General features: G+C 41.6%; 1 protein-coding gene across 1 annotated transcript in view; it reads right to left on the bottom strand.

Annotated features, from left to right (window-relative positions):
* The window catches only part of tln2a (talin 2a), a 46,429-nt gene extending 33,807 nt beyond the window's left edge, over positions 1-12,622 (bottom strand). The window contains exons 1-15 of the mRNA XM_070911229.1: positions 12,487-12,622; positions 11,960-12,057; positions 10,812-10,941; positions 10,479-10,631; positions 9,867-10,009; positions 9,565-9,692; positions 9,163-9,226; positions 8,964-9,068; positions 5,836-5,991; positions 4,879-4,980; positions 4,107-4,183; positions 1,962-2,142; positions 1,576-1,689; positions 1,237-1,345; positions 813-1,021 (exon numbers count right to left, since the gene is read on the bottom strand). Of these exons, the coding sequence (XP_070767330.1) occupies positions 813-1,021; positions 1,237-1,345; positions 1,576-1,689; positions 1,962-2,142; positions 4,107-4,183; positions 4,879-4,980; positions 5,836-5,991; positions 8,964-9,068; positions 9,163-9,226; positions 9,565-9,692; positions 9,867-10,009; positions 10,479-10,631; positions 10,812-10,941; positions 11,960-12,057; positions 12,487-12,622 (1,905 nt within the window). The remainder of the gene's footprint in view (positions 1-812; positions 1,022-1,236; positions 1,346-1,575; positions 1,690-1,961; positions 2,143-4,106; positions 4,184-4,878; positions 4,981-5,835; positions 5,992-8,963; positions 9,069-9,162; positions 9,227-9,564; positions 9,693-9,866; positions 10,010-10,478; positions 10,632-10,811; positions 10,942-11,959; positions 12,058-12,486) is intronic.
* Positions 12,623-15,530: the final 2,908 nt, after the last annotated feature.

Raw genomic sequence — 15,530 nt, 5'->3', positions numbered from 1 at the left:
AGCCAAACTGTGGTTCTCATACAGTTTTACGTGTACTGAAATCATACTGCACATTGCCTGTTAGTTATGTAAACACAAGGCGATATATCATATTACTACACTGAGACAACTCTAACAAACAGCCCACATCTCTTCGGCTAGTTAGATGAATGAAGTGTCCTTTACAGTATTTTTTAAGCAAGTTGTGTTTCCATAAAGGCCTGCCATTCAGTGTAGCCTCAGTCTGAGCTCTTTATTCAGACAGACCAGGACAACTCAGTTAGCTGAAGCCGGCCAGCAGCAGAGGATGTCAATACAATTAGGTGTAGTTTGGAGGACCAGGAGAGACGCTGCCATCATTAAGAGGTGATATACTGTATCAGAGTAGAGCTGCTGTGTGGCAAATTTGATTCATGTTGTCAGTTTGGATGGAAAAAAAACATTGTGTGAACAACCACATACACATACAAAATCTGGCATTTCAAGTAACACAAATGGTGAAAAGTTTGCTTGGGACCCAGTCCAGAGTCCGGCTTCACTTTCACACCTTATTCTCCATTTTCTGTCTCTCTCTTTCACCAATCGACCCTCTCTATCCATGTGCCCTCCCCTCATTCTCCATTTGGTTTCAGCTCAAAGCAGTGTGGAATTTTTGTCTTCCTTTCTACACTAATATCTCCTAGTATGTACTTCAGACGTTACTTGTCGTGCTGGACTTCAAAATGAAGACCACCTTCAACATGTCAGATATACAGTAGATGAGTAGATAGAGGCAGGAAGGGAAGAAGATACTCAATACAGGCTCTACTACTACTTGAGGTTCCTACGCTCACCTCTCCAGAAGCCGGCTCCACAGCCTTGAGCAGGTCTGACACGGCCCCTGCTAGTGTCCTGGCAGCCCTCATCAGATCATTACCTCCACCGACGTCATCCTCCATCAGCGCAGCCAACAGCTTCACACCCTTTGACATTTCTGTCAGGTTGGAGGAGATGGTGGTGATCGCGCAGCCCACGGCGGTATAGTCTGTGTCGGTCGGATCGCCTGAGTGTGGGGAGAAAGGACAGAACAGCAAGGGCCGAAAGACAAATAGAGTTAAACCAGTGAGTCTTCTTAAGATGCACTGACTAAATAACACAAAGGCTATGCAACAATATGGAATGCAGCCTTGCTTTACTGTCAAGACATTGATGTTGATTATTTTATCGCCAGTAAATCCAACAGAAGACATTCTGCTGAGTCATGCCAGTGCCACTGACCAGCTGTGAGGTTGACCACAGAGGCTGTTCCCGCAGTGATGGCATCGACCTGGGAGTGGATCTCATGTTTTGACTCGTCCATTTTGTTCTGGATCCACACCTTGGATGCCTAGACACAAAGAAGTAGACAGCAAAGTCATTACTTTGCATGCATGAAATAAAATGCTCATAAAACATGGCCGTCATCCTGCAGACAGCACTGTTATTTATCACTACAGATTCTATTTTAAGGCTGTTTCACTGAAAGCATGCATTGAAAGTGATGTATTACCCTGATATGTGTATAGAGTATGAGTATGTGAGGGTTTTATATTAACATGTATGTGCGCTGTACAGTACCATGTCCTGTCCCAGTGGTGGCAGGTTGTCGACCTCCCCTAGGTCTATCTGGGCCTTCTGCACAGCTTGCATACTGGTGTTGATGGTTCCCATCAGAGCCTGTTGTGCTGAACTCTACAAGTACAGGAAGATAATCCAGCTAATTTCTCACAGAATGCAGCTAGAGTCATTTGTCAAGAAACCTTGCTGAGGGAAGATGATTGTCCCCTTGTGAAGCTAATTGTTAGCATGTATAGGAACCAGCTAGGAGAAGGGGGAAAAAGGTGATGATACATCTGTCCACCTAAAACAAACTCTTGTCTGAGCGGCATACACCTTCAACAAGACGTCATTAGTGAATGAAAAATACACAAACATCATACTGAGAGCCATTTTGCTGTACTTACCAGGGGTGGCATGTGTCCACGGTGCATCTGACCCATTGTGATCTGCTGTTGAGCAGATGGCATGGTGCCCATGCTGAGCGACTCTGTGCCAATGGAGCCGGAGCGGATCACCCCTGGCAGCGCCACCGAGCCGTGCTCCACCCGGCCCACACGATTAAACTGCTGCTGAAGGATGGTGGACCTGCAGGTGCACAAACAGGCAGTTACTACAACATCTAGAAATGTTGAGGGATAATCATTTGCCTTTTAAACACCAGGTTTTTCAAGTTACGTTACAGTAGAATGGTACAGCATAGAAACAATTCTGCTTTTGGGAGAGAAAATCTGGTGTTGCAGTTATTTACAATAGTTTAGATTCAAATCACACCGTCATGCAGAGAGCTTCTAAAGCCAAAGAGTCACAGAGAACCATTTAAATGGTGAGATGGCAGTGACCGGAGCAGAGAATGAGCCCACCTACTAATTTTGTTCATATACGCACAGTGGCCTTTATCACCAAAGGGAGTGAGGTGAAATATAAATCAGGGGAAGTGGTGATTAATCATTATCCCCTCATCCCACTCAAATTACTCATCTCTCAGCTTTAAAAAAAGCTGTGCCAATCACAGCGGGGCATGATGAAAATCCCTCGCCAAATGTAGGGAAGAGACTTGAACAAGCTCTCCAAGAAGGAAAATAAAATGAGTTGTCTGGAGGCAGAGTGCCTAAATGTAAATAGCCACTCTACAAAGACAGAAGGTGAGGATTTTAAAGACTTTACATTTGTGAGGATATTGACATTGCCATGTTTTCCGTTTCGTGTTTTTATTTTGCAACCCAGTATTCTACATGATAACCAAAAGAGGGAGAGAGCTAGCGAGGATGACAACGCAAAATCGGATCAATAAACAGTCAAAAGCAAAAACAAATGCATACATGCACGAACACCGTGTACAGATGCATACACAAATACACCATCAGCCTATCGCAGAAGCAAAATAACAATGCAGCTACAGCTGTACTGTAGTTATATATCAGAGACAAGACAAGAACATAAAGAGAGAAAAAAAGTCACTAAAAAGAAGACAAAAAGAGAGCTGGTGTGTGTGTGTGTGTGTGTGTGTGTCAGTGGGAGAGATTTAACACCAGGCAGTGTGGTTGTGTTCGTTTGTGACAGTGGGCCACTAACACAAAGCAGACTGACGCTGCAGAGTCTTCTCTCTGTGTACACTGAAAGACAAAGCTTTGTTTTGTTTTTCCTCAGATAAGGCCTTGCAGAGTTTGGCTTGCTATGAGTTTGCAGTATTAAAGACTTTTGCCTTCGGCCCGGCGCACAAGCTCAGATAAAACAAAAGGGGTAAAAAAAAAAGAATGAAATAACGATTGCAGCAAATACTCGCTCAGTCGAAACCGGGAAAGCAATATCAATTGAGGCTAGACGGGGAGAAGGGCTTCAGTTACGCACTGAGAGTCCACTGTGGATAAATGAGTTAATACACATCTAATCAGGAAATGTTCAGATAGAGCCTTCGCTTGTCCACTGCAGCAAAATGTCCTCACGTAATGATTGTCTCTCAGGATAAAGTCCAGCTCGGGAAGTGTTCATGTGGCGAAATGAGGTCCTGCAAGATGGATGTGTGAGCTGTGATCGAGGGCGGGAGTGAGAAGGAAACTGAAAAAAGGACCCGGTCTGATATTGTGTTTTACTAGAATGATATGCAACAATGTTGTGTGCCGCTATTGTGCTCATAGACAAACCATTATCATACCAGTTTATACTGGACCATAACACAGTAACGGACTGCAGGGATCACATGGGAACTGCTGTAAGGAATAATCTACACAGCTACAAGTTTACTGACAATGATACCGCTAAAATGCTGCTGTTTAGTAGGTATAATGTTTGCCATCTTAGTTTAGTGTGTTAGCAGGCTAACTAATTAGCACTAAACAAAGTACAGTTGAGGGATGATAGGAATGTCATTAGTTTTGCAGGTCATGAACCAAAATATTGGACAGATTGAGTTACTACAATCTGTGGAGAACATGTTTGTGTCAAATTTCATGTCAATCTGTCCAAAGAGTTGTCGAGTCCACTGAGTGAAACAGCTACCCATTGAGCAATGTTTGCACTTACAATTAACTATAAGTCACGCATTTACATACTTTTTCGGGGATACGGATTCCTCAAGCATGGTCGACTCCTCATCACCTTCTAATCCAAAGCGGTCCTTGCTTTGCTTCTGCAGCAGAGAGAAAAAACACCAACTATTAGTTTCAAAAAGCCGTAGGCTATCTTTGCTAAATGTCAGATTTAGAGTCACATAAAAAAAAGAAAACCTGGGCCCAAATTCATCAAGAGACTCCGAGTAGGAAATCTGTCTCAGATTGACACATATTTAATTCTATTTTTAGGCTCTGGATACACCAGGTGGAGGTCATTTAAATTAAAATGTCATATGATATAAATATAAAATAAACCAGCAAAAGAATGTGAGGGAGTTTCACTTGTATTCTTCGCTTATATAAGGTTTTTTTGCCCTTCGATACACATGCCACACTCTCAGGTGAGCAGAGGTATCTTTTCAGTATTTTAAAAGTCATAAACTGAGAAATTACATATTCGTGTCAACTTTCTTCATTTCTTTTCTGAACTGAATTTTCTAATGGTTCTAATGGTGGTAGTTAATTATAATTGAGTGAATTATTAATTAATTAATAAAAAGGTCAAGCGATTACTCTAAACAGCAAGATGAGTTCTTACAGTGTAGCTGTGCCACATGAGCCCAGCTGTCCTCTACTCCTCTTTATTGAACTGCAGCTGTACGACACAGTAGCCCCGAGTACATCAAGCACCAACAGATCTGAGGTTTTTTCTGCCACGAGAGGTTATTGATTCATTATGATTCATCTGCGTCTCCAGAGACAAACGTCTCACCTTTTTGAGGATGATGTCGATGTAACCAGCAATGAGCTGAGAGATCTGTTCCCCTTCAGTGGTCTGGACCGAGTAGTAGCTCTCCTGGTACTCCCCGAAGTCCTACACACACACACACACACACACACACACAGTCACCATCTTAAACATGCTTTTTATACTGGATTTTAAGGAAAGTAACCACTGTAGTGCTTGTATTGCACACAGGCTGGGGCTTTTCTGTGAGGATTAATGTGAATCCACAGGGCCAGCTAGTTTCCGATGAATACTACACATTGTGTTGTGTGACATCAAACTGCTGCAACATCCAGAGAGTCAGATTAAACCAAAGAGCACTGTGGTGCAGATTTTATGTGGGAAACAGAGGAGAAAAAAATTTAATCTGGAGGATTTTCTTAGTAAAAAGTGAGAGGTGGAGAGACTTCATATTGGCACACTGAGACTATAAATCAATTTACAACAGATATATGACTCCTCCAAAAGGTGAATGACAAATCAAACCTTTGAATCCATTTGTAATCCCACTGTCACAAAGACACACACAGCCTTAACCACAAAGCACTCCGCTGAATTAACAAGACAGAGAGAGTGTGTTCACTTAATAGAGACAGTGCTTCTACCAGATCCGCGAGATTAAATCCATGTTGCTCATTGACTCTGGGTGCTGACAGAAAGGAGGGATATTGACAGGGAAGACAAAAGAGTCTGTTCAATAACTGAAGTGCACGACGGAATGAAAGGACAGGCAGACTGACTGTTTTATGGCCACTGCAGGGAACAGCTGGGTTCACTGTGAGCCCGTTGTTCTTATTTACTACTAGGGTTGTTCTGCTCAGCGTGGACAGAACGAATAAAAGATGGGTGAAAGAAGAAAGCCAGCAAAACCAAAATTGTGAAAAATTATTCAGAACTGGAGCTTCTGTGTCAAACCCTGTGTTTTCTGTATGCATGTCTTACCAGGGTGAAGCTCTTGGGTGACGCAGCCCACCTCTTCACAGTAGTGAGCGGCCACTCCTGAACCACATCTTTGGTCCTCTCGTCCACCCTCATCACAGACTCTTTGGTGATCCCCAGGAGCCGCGGCACCAGTTTGTTCTTACTCTTCATCTTTTCCTGCAAAAACAAACGTTTAATCCCTCCAAACTTTACAAACCAGACAAAAACACTGCAATTAATCACAAAACGCCAAACAAATACTGAATCAAACTGGACTATAGGTTAAAGGTACTCTGCAACCCTGAACTGCAACACTTTCCCTCACTAGCTCTTTTAAGAAAACTGCTTTTAACTTTTATCACTTTCTGAGATAACTTGGCAAAAAAGCAATTCAACATTTTGCTCCATTTAGATGAAATAAACCTTAATTCTTTTTCCTAATTTTAAAATATTGAATCAGACTGTACACCTGGACCTGCAGTGGCTAAATATGTAGACATTTTAGGTTTTTAATCCATACTTTATTTCATTATTTATTTATGTATTTAAACTTGCCTCGCAGCATTGCCATCACACACACACACACACACACACACACACACACACACACACACACACACACACACACACACACACACACACACGTGGTATTAATAGCATTAATTTCTGACAATTGCCTATGTGCTCTATGAGTACTGGTACTGGTATGAATCCTAGTACTGGAGCAATTACTCATAACACTGCCTGCAGTAGTAGTAGGGCCACCATTACCCACCATGCAGTGCTCCCTACAATCCACTAGTTTCAACAGCTCTGTATTTACAATTGCAACACGTAGCATCTCTGCTTTTCTTTGTCTTACTGGTTGATCATACAGGTCACATTGGACCACATTGTGTAAATACAGACACAACGAATAAATGAAAACAGACGATCAACCATCAAGACACCAACCCCCCATGATGCAAACAAACCATTTTAAATGTCAAATTTTTCCCTTTGGCAAACAATTCTGCCCACATTCATTTTCATATTCCCTGCCTGCTGAGAGTTATTTGACTAAAAGGCATTTAGAGAAAAGGACAGATTAACAGTTCAAGCATCAGAATTTTAATTCATAGGCCTAGCAGCTTGAAACTCTAATTTAGCTGTCACACCGATGTTCCAAGATGGGTATTCATCTGTCTAACCAGTGAAAAAAAACAACAGTCTTTCCAGTTAGTAATTAAAGCGTTATGTCTTAATCATGTCTTTATCTACCTGTCAAAAACTCTCAACCTCCCCCTGTATTCACTAAGCCTCTAATGTCATACTCTCTGAGTCGACAGAGCTTCTCTTCCTCTCCCTTACATGGAAAGAGAAAGCGTTTCTTCAGGAGCAGATGGACAGACCGTGATTGGCTGTGACGTGAGGGCAAAGAGGTGAGTTGTGTAAAAAGTCCTGGAGGGCTGGTAAACTCTCCGGGGGCCTCCAGGGGTTATGGGTTAGAGACTATAGGCTGCAATTTTTTTTTCCAGGGTTATTTTTAAGATGTTTCTGCTCCACTGGATTACACTCGAGGATGATGGAAATGACAAAAGGTGAGTGGATAAGACGTCAAACTGATCAAGGGGAACACAGATCCAGGGTCAGGAGGTGGGATACGGTTTAAGATTTGTGTGCTTATATGCTTAAAAAATTAATAAAAGGCAAAGTACAGTGTGGACCTGCAGGACTGTGGGATGTGTGAGCTACTGCAAGTGAGGATTTGATGAGGTGAGTGCCGACCTAATAGAGTGTTTTTGTTTTGTTTTTTACTTCATCTCTGCCCATATCCTCTGGTGCTGAAAGCTACTGATGAAAAGCCAGGAACCATCTGGCAGAGAGTCAGTAACAGCAACACAAGTGACTTTTATCCAAGCGATTACCAGAAATGATCTCATTTTCTACGAGAGCTCTGCAATGAAGTCAGTAAAAGGTGACAACGGGAAAGCAATTTATCGATGCAGACGGGGGAAGTTTCCCATGACTGTATGCAGGATGTCCTCTTAGCAGCAGAGGACTTATATGTCACTCTTGTCATAGTGGTGACACTGGGGCTTCAGTTGGAAATCGGCAAAATGCTCTTTCAGGCAGGCATCTGCTGGCAGTTGGACTTATTTGGGAGAGTTAGTGTCCCAGTTTGGCCTGAGCACCGTCTCCCAGTCTCCCTTGTTCAGTCCACTTCCTCCCCACTCGCTCTGAAATAATGTTTAGTGCCACCCTCGGCTGCACAGACACATTTGGTTTCCTTCCAGGAACACGCTGAACTCCCTGCAGACGAGGTGCTGCCGGTGTGTCTTTGTATGTGTGTGTGTGTGTGTGTGTGTGTGTTAGTGAATCAGTGAGACAGAGAGAGATGTAAGAGGGAAAACAAAATAAATGTCTAATTTCTATCGAAACATCTTCATAAAAGGATGAAGTTGAGTTTTGCAACCCAGTTTAATGTGAAAAGGGTTGAAAAATGTTCAATCCATTCATAAAAAAAACATTAAAAGCAAAATGTGTATAAGAAAAGAAAAACACAAAATGTTTATTTTAGCACTGAATGATAAACATGCAGTTGCTGAAATTTTGCATCAGAGCAACATTTGTGCAGCAAGGACATTTTGTAAATTAGGCTTTGAGAGTGCAGCTTTATGATCCTGCACAGGTGGAAGAACATGCACACTTTTGTTTTTTCAGGTTTTCCGATCTTTCTTTGGAGTTTTGTTTTCTATCATGTCTGCAGATTTTGTTTGTACAAGCCCCAAAAAATACAAAAAAACTAAATGCCTACTCTGAGTTTTGTTCTTGGTGACACGAGAGAAGCTTTGAAAGTTCAGGTGGACACAGACAACTTCCTCACCTGCTTTCAACCTCTTTATCCAGTTAACACCGAGCCCAGAGAACAAATTTCACGCAGGAGATAAAAGGCTCCGACTACATTTCCAACTAATTCTTAACTACGCTTCCCCCCTTTTTAAATTATTTAATAAAAAAAAAATTTAAAAACAGGAGAAAAGAACCACAGGCTAGATTTTTCACTTTTTGATTGTAGATGTTCTTTTCATTGAATAAAATGGTACAGTGGTACTTCATTGAAATGCTGTACTTTTGTGAAGTCATGAATGTATGTTTTACAACTTTACCTTGACGAGGAAGAAGGAGACGCCATATGTCCGCAGGGAGCGCGCCAGTTTGACATATTTCACTTTTGCCTCAATCTCCGTCATTTCTCCACAGTTTTTGTGTTCCTGCAAGTTGCATCACACATGTATTCAGCATCTGAACAGTTGAATGTAAAACAATCAATATGTGCAGTTTTTGTAAAGGACAATGTGACCCCACCTGGAATATTTTCTTCTCCGCTCCTCTCTGCTTTATGTATTCTTTGGGTAGAAACTCCTTCAGGCTACGAAAGAAATGAAACACAGAAGAAGCTGACACTCATACAAAAAGTATGAACTCATTTTCTTCTGACACAACCTTAAAACTCAAAAGAACTATAAACTGTGAACTCCTGATGCTTGATTTATAACATGAATATAAATTTTCCTATCAGTACTTCCATGAAAGGTTGAATTATTTTACTTTTAGTCAACTTTCTTCAAATTAAATGACTTTGAGAACTAATATTTGGCAAAGAATCTGGGAAAAAATGGTTTTCTTTAAAATGCCAAATTATTCAATATGGATCAATACTCTTCATGTTGTACCACTGAGAAATCTTCTTGCTGGATTGATGCTTACTCTAAGAATCCAGGTTTGTGTTTGTGCTCTATGTGAGGTCCAAACTGGATCTGGGCCTGAATGCCTCCGAACTCGCAGGCCTTGTCAAATGATACGGGGTGGGAGCCGTTCAGGATGTCATCTCGGGCCTGAAAGACAAATAAAACCTTTCAATAATTGAGATGTGCTGTCAAATTCCAGTATACATGTCGGATTTAGCTTGAGGCGCAAAAACGGCTCTGCTCTTGAGACCAGCAACGTGCTGCTTTAACAGTGACTAACTAGAAAGTGAATGAAGAGAAGCAAACATCTGAGGATCAGACCTGCACATAAAGCAGATTGAGCTGGACTGGGTCTCGGGAGTCCACATTCTGGTCGGAGTAGAAGAACTTGCGTCTGAGCAGAAGGGTCTCGTTCTCGTCCACGCCCTGCTCTCTGAACGTTCTGCTGTGGTCCAGCCAGTTCACTGACAACACAAAATACAGCCACAGGGGTCAGATTAGAAAAATCCCTTCTGTAAAGGCAGATGAATGTAGATACGACTAGAGACCATCGTGCGATGGGATCACACCAGCTGACATGTTGGCATGCCGACCCTCTGGAGTACTCAATAGTCATGGGTCAGACAACACCCACCCATACTAACATGGTATTTTGTGCAAACATCCATTAAGACCATCTATAAGACTATCAACTCCAAGCCATTTCCATTAGCCCTCCATTCATTATCCATCTCCATTCATTGTGTTTTATTAAGGGGTGGCAGTGAAAGATGGTAGATACAACAGGTAGCTGATAAAATGGGCTGTTAAATGGCCGAATGTTAAGAGGGAAAAACTCAAGACCCATCGGAGTAGGCCAACAGGTGTTTAGCACAAACACTTTTGCGAAACAAATGACCACCATCGGGTCAAATACTACTCTACTGAACTCACGGTCATCGTCTGTGTGCAGTTTGGCTTTCAGCTTCTCCATTTTTCTCTCGTCTCGCAGCAGCGTCCTGTCTTTCTTCAGTGTCCCCATCCCATCCTCTTTCTTCTCCTCCACCGTCTCCTGGATCAGAGAGTATTCCTCATAGTTTGTGATGCCTGGAATCAAAAGGGAAATAAAAAGATCCCCCAGGAGTCAGGTACAAAAGCTCTTGAACAGAAACAAAAGCAGTTAAAAATTTGTTAATTTAGTGCGTTCACATTCACTGCTTTTATTTCCCAATGATAGATCGATGCATATGTTCTAATAAAGAGCATGTCACAATTGAAACTATGTACCTATTCTACTGCATATAGTCACAAGTAGCTCTCCCACTGTTTTGGAGTCGTCCACCATGATGGTTTTAATGGCCCCATCCAACATTTTGATTTTCTGGGGCTTCTGCTTCTTTTTGTATTCAAGGATATCCTGCTCAAAGACAAAAGGTAGAGAGAAGAGAACAAAGAAGGACAAAGAAGAGAATCAAAAAGAGGAGAGAGGAATGCAGGAATTGAATGTAAGAGAGAAAGAGAGAGAGAGAGAGTGATGCTGAAAAATCCCGCTGAGAAAATGATCAAATGCATCCAGGTTGTGTGGAGAGAGGGGAGAATACAGGCCAGAAAACCTAATTTAACGGCTGCCTATCACAGCCCGCTGCTCCCTTCCAATCACAACAATGAGGAGAGATTTGGTTCAGAATAATTGGTCACAGTCATGCCTTCTACCTGGGTTTGCCTTTGGTGGATTTGAAGAGGAGAAACCATTTAGAGCTGCAAAACCAAACCCCCAGATGTACTGAGAGGGAGCGCTACACGACAAACCAGAGTCGATCGGTTGCCTTTGGCAGCAGGGATCAGAGACTGGCAAAGGATCTACAGCTGGCTGGAGCACTTCTTTAAAGTCACTATGAAAAGCTTCCTTTGATGTTCTCCTTTTTCTTGATATCCAATTTTACCCATGGCTTTTATTCTCTCATTGTGCTTCACTGTTTTTCGGACTCCTGTGTATGAATTAGGAATACATTATATATTACACTGTCTTGCCCTTTGATGGAAAAACAATTTTTAAATGCATTAAATTGTTTATATTTTCTCCATCATAAAGCACTTTGTCAGTGATCTATTTGAATAAAGATCATTATATTGTACCTTTGTCACTATTTGGCCACTAGAACAACTGTGCATGGAGTTTGGAGGTTACTAAAACAACAACTGTATACATGATCTGGATATAAATGCGGATGTGTGTGTGTGTGCGTGTGCGTGTGTGTGTGTGCGTGTGCATACTGAGCATACTGAGCTCCAATGTGTGTGTGTGTGTGTTGATGAGTTTGTCGAGGTCAATGTCATTCACACATCTCTCTCCAGGGTTGCAGTCACACATAGCTCCCGAGGTAACCGTGTGTGTTTGTGTGCGTGTGTTGGGTTAAACAGACTGATGTATTTACCCCATTGCGGAGCATGTAGTAGTCCAGTGTCCTTCCAGACTCCAGCCAGATGCCTTTTCTGGGGTCTTCATCAGACAGAAACAGCCCGTAGTCTGAAGCTGGAGCGGTGAGGAGAAACATTTAAGCATCCGTTTATCACACAGTATTACAGATTACACAAGACAGAAAAAGGAAAAGGGAATGGCTGAATTAATTCAACATTTTGCTATTTTACTCTCCTTAAATCTTTATTACCATGTTTTCTTGTTTTGTTTATTGAATCCCACATTAAAAAGGTATTTACACTAGTTTATGAGCCCCCTCACATCCATCGCCCAAAAAGTCAAATTGAAGTATTAATCTGCCAAATCAGATTCAAATTGGACAATTTGGAGTTGGATACAGCCTTAAAATGTTGTACTGAATTGTTAACAACACAATTATGTGAATAACAACATGACTCCGCCTTTCCTTTGCATCCCTGTTTCTTTTACAGTTTACATTCATGTGAGTTTTTTTTTTTTTTTTTTTTCTTAAATCATTCTCACCCTGTCCGGTCTGAGCCTCGGGGACCCTCTCTCTGACTATCCTGCAGGCATCATAGACGGCTGTGGAGGGCTCAAACTGCATCGTCTTCACAACGTTGCACTGGCGGACGCAGATTTTCAGCGACAACACCACCATCTTGGCAGGCGGCGTGGGTGGGGGCTGCAGCTACACCTGCGCAAAACAAGGACAGAGAGGACAGAGCAGGAGAGGCTGAGTTTAATTCATGGCACGAGGCACCAGGAGGTCCAAAGAGTTGAGCACAGTGATGAAACTCGTTGACTGTGATGAACGAGCCAGATGTTGGAGGACAAAAATGACTTTTCTGTTGTTATAGAGAGGGCGCGTTCACTTTACACTCTAATTTAGATTTTAAAAGTTGCATGGATCCATTGTGACATCACTGTTATGCTTGACAGAACAGGTAACACCTTTTTTCATTCTTACCAACAGAAAAAGCACAACCCACACATCTGTGCTTTCTGGTAGTTAGGCATGCTGTGATGACACACACACACACACACACACACAGAAACACACACACACACAATTGAGAAAAAAAATCTCCCTTGCACTTGTCATAAACAATGAAATTTTATGAATGTGAAGAAAGTGCTAATTTGTGCACAGCGAGGCCATTGTTATGCTTCACAAAACAAAAGAGCCGACAACAAATTTATCACTGTTTGAAAACGGCCCATCTGGTCCCTGCTGGGGAAAAAGAAAAGACTCTGAATATTCTGGGATAGAGACTTTAAAAAAGGTATAAAAAAAAAAAACAGAGCAAAAAAGCTGTCCATAACAACTGGAACTGGAGACGCAACTCTCCACAATCTTTTTCCCGTTAGATGCGTGAAACAAACCACATCTTAAACATAGCACGTCTACAATCTGCTTCTTTGCCAGTGACAAAAACATCCACCAGAGTCTGATCACACATTATCATCTTCACACTTAGAGAGGCAGTAAAAGCAATTTCCATAAAGTCAGTATGAGTCTTACACTGTTAAACTAACAGCATGCTCCACATTCTCTTACCACATATAAAGTTAACCACAAAAATATCCTGAACAACACACTGTGGAAAAAAAACACTAAATGTTGAGCTGTCAGCCTGCTACCTCGTCTGTTCATGGTTATGTAATGTCTCTGTCTCACTGCATAAAAGCTAATTTCTCTAGATTTGTGTATTATATATTGAAAACTGTAATTTAAGCCAATACAGAGAATTATCTCTTGAATCTGCAGCTCCCCTCTGCTTTACAGAGCTTTTCTGCAACTTTACTGTTTTACTTTAGTGGTTCACTCTCATCGCTCTCATAGTGTCATTCTCGGCGTCAACAGGCAGCTATTTTCAGTGAAATAGATCTAAAAACTCAATGTACGCAACCTGCTCAGCACCAAACAGCAGACAAACACAGTTAGTGACTAGCTGGTGAACATAGAGGAACATTTAGCAGCTAAAGATATTTCCCTCAGCAGTTGGTAGAGACCAAAAAACAGATAAACAAGAGTGAATGTTGGACTTAAAAAAAAAAATATTGACATCCTTACACATTTACAGAAAATCTGACAATGGTCTCTAGGATAAGTTGAAATTGAATTCTGTCTGACTTCCTCAGATAATTCTCAGCTTTTTTCTTTTCTCTATGCTCAGTGTAGTACGCCTGGGTAAGTACTTTGTTCCATTTAAACTGGTTGAATGAGTGCTTATTAGATTGCAGGGACCTGTGACTCACCACAGGTGAGTTCAAGGTGAATCCCTTGCTTGAAATCCAATCTTTTCTTGCAACTTTTAAAAAGGTGCCAATAATATTGTCCATGCCATTTTTGAATTTGCAAGCCAAATAAATATACTGTATATGTGGATACCAAAAGATGTAACACGACTCCAAATTAATAATAATGTTTTTCCGTAACTGTTGGATGTGTAAATATGTTTGCCAACACGTTCGCCATATCAACTTAAACGGTTATGATACAACAACGGTGGGTTCACAACTTGTTTCCACTGCCCCCAAGTGGCCAAAAAACATTAATTGTAGGTTAAAATATGAATAAAAATACCCAGAAATACAAAGTTTGTACATTTTCACATTCGGCACTGCTGCGATTCACAGAGACGAAATGTACAAAGAAGAAGGAGAAGAGAGCCGTGACCTTTCCTAACAGAGCACCTCCTGTCTGGGATCAATGGGAATACAGAGATAGTCTGTGCCAGGGGGGTCAAAGGTGAGAGGTCAGTCCGGGCCATGGCTGAAGTACACATGCGGCCCCTCATCAGCTCTGCTAGTTTCTGACCCTGACTCAGACATTCAGAATCTGGTTCCTATGTGAGATGTGTTCACATACGGGAGTGAAGGTGTTTGTTGACACTCCTCTGCAGTATCCTGAGGCTAACTGTGGCAATAACACAACAAGGCATTATTCAAGGATGTACAATAAGTTGCCAAAAGAGTTTAGCATTTATCTCTACTGTGAAACACACTTATTTAAGTACAATATTAACAAACCAACATTTTAGGAAGCTTTTAAAAGATTCCTTTGAAGATCATTCATTTTTTCTTTCTCAGAATAATAACGGGCATTTCTTTTTTGGGGCTCAGTAACTGTCTTCATTGGTGCACTACTTTTTATTGTAGCCTGTAAATCTATTTACCACTTTATTAATTATTGCTTTGGGCTCCATCTCAATCAGCCGAGCATTTCCACAAACCTCCTGTTGATGGTGGTTGAACTGAAGCCAAAACACTTTCTTGCAATCACTCACACCGTCAGAGCCTGACTGGTCAGAGCTTTAAGGACAACACCGTCCTAAAACAGATATGAAACGTTATTCTAGTGATCCCACACCGTTCAACCTAAACCTGTCAGAATGAAAAAGGTCTCTCACGGGAAGCATCATCACAGACAAACCTCTGAGTGACGCTCTTAAAAAGACCCGCCCAAGAGCTAATTCAGTGAATGAAAGCAACAAAGGGGGCTTTGCGGAAACACTGACAGGGCTGAGGGTGATTTACAAGTGTATGACCGCATTTTTTGAAAC

This window comes from Enoplosus armatus, chromosome 1 (assembly GCF_043641665.1).
Source record: "Enoplosus armatus isolate fEnoArm2 chromosome 1, fEnoArm2.hap1, whole genome shotgun sequence".
NCBI classification, from domain to species: domain Eukaryota; kingdom Metazoa; phylum Chordata; class Actinopteri; order Centrarchiformes; family Enoplosidae; genus Enoplosus; species Enoplosus armatus.
This window is presented reverse-complemented; position numbering and strand designations above follow the sequence as displayed.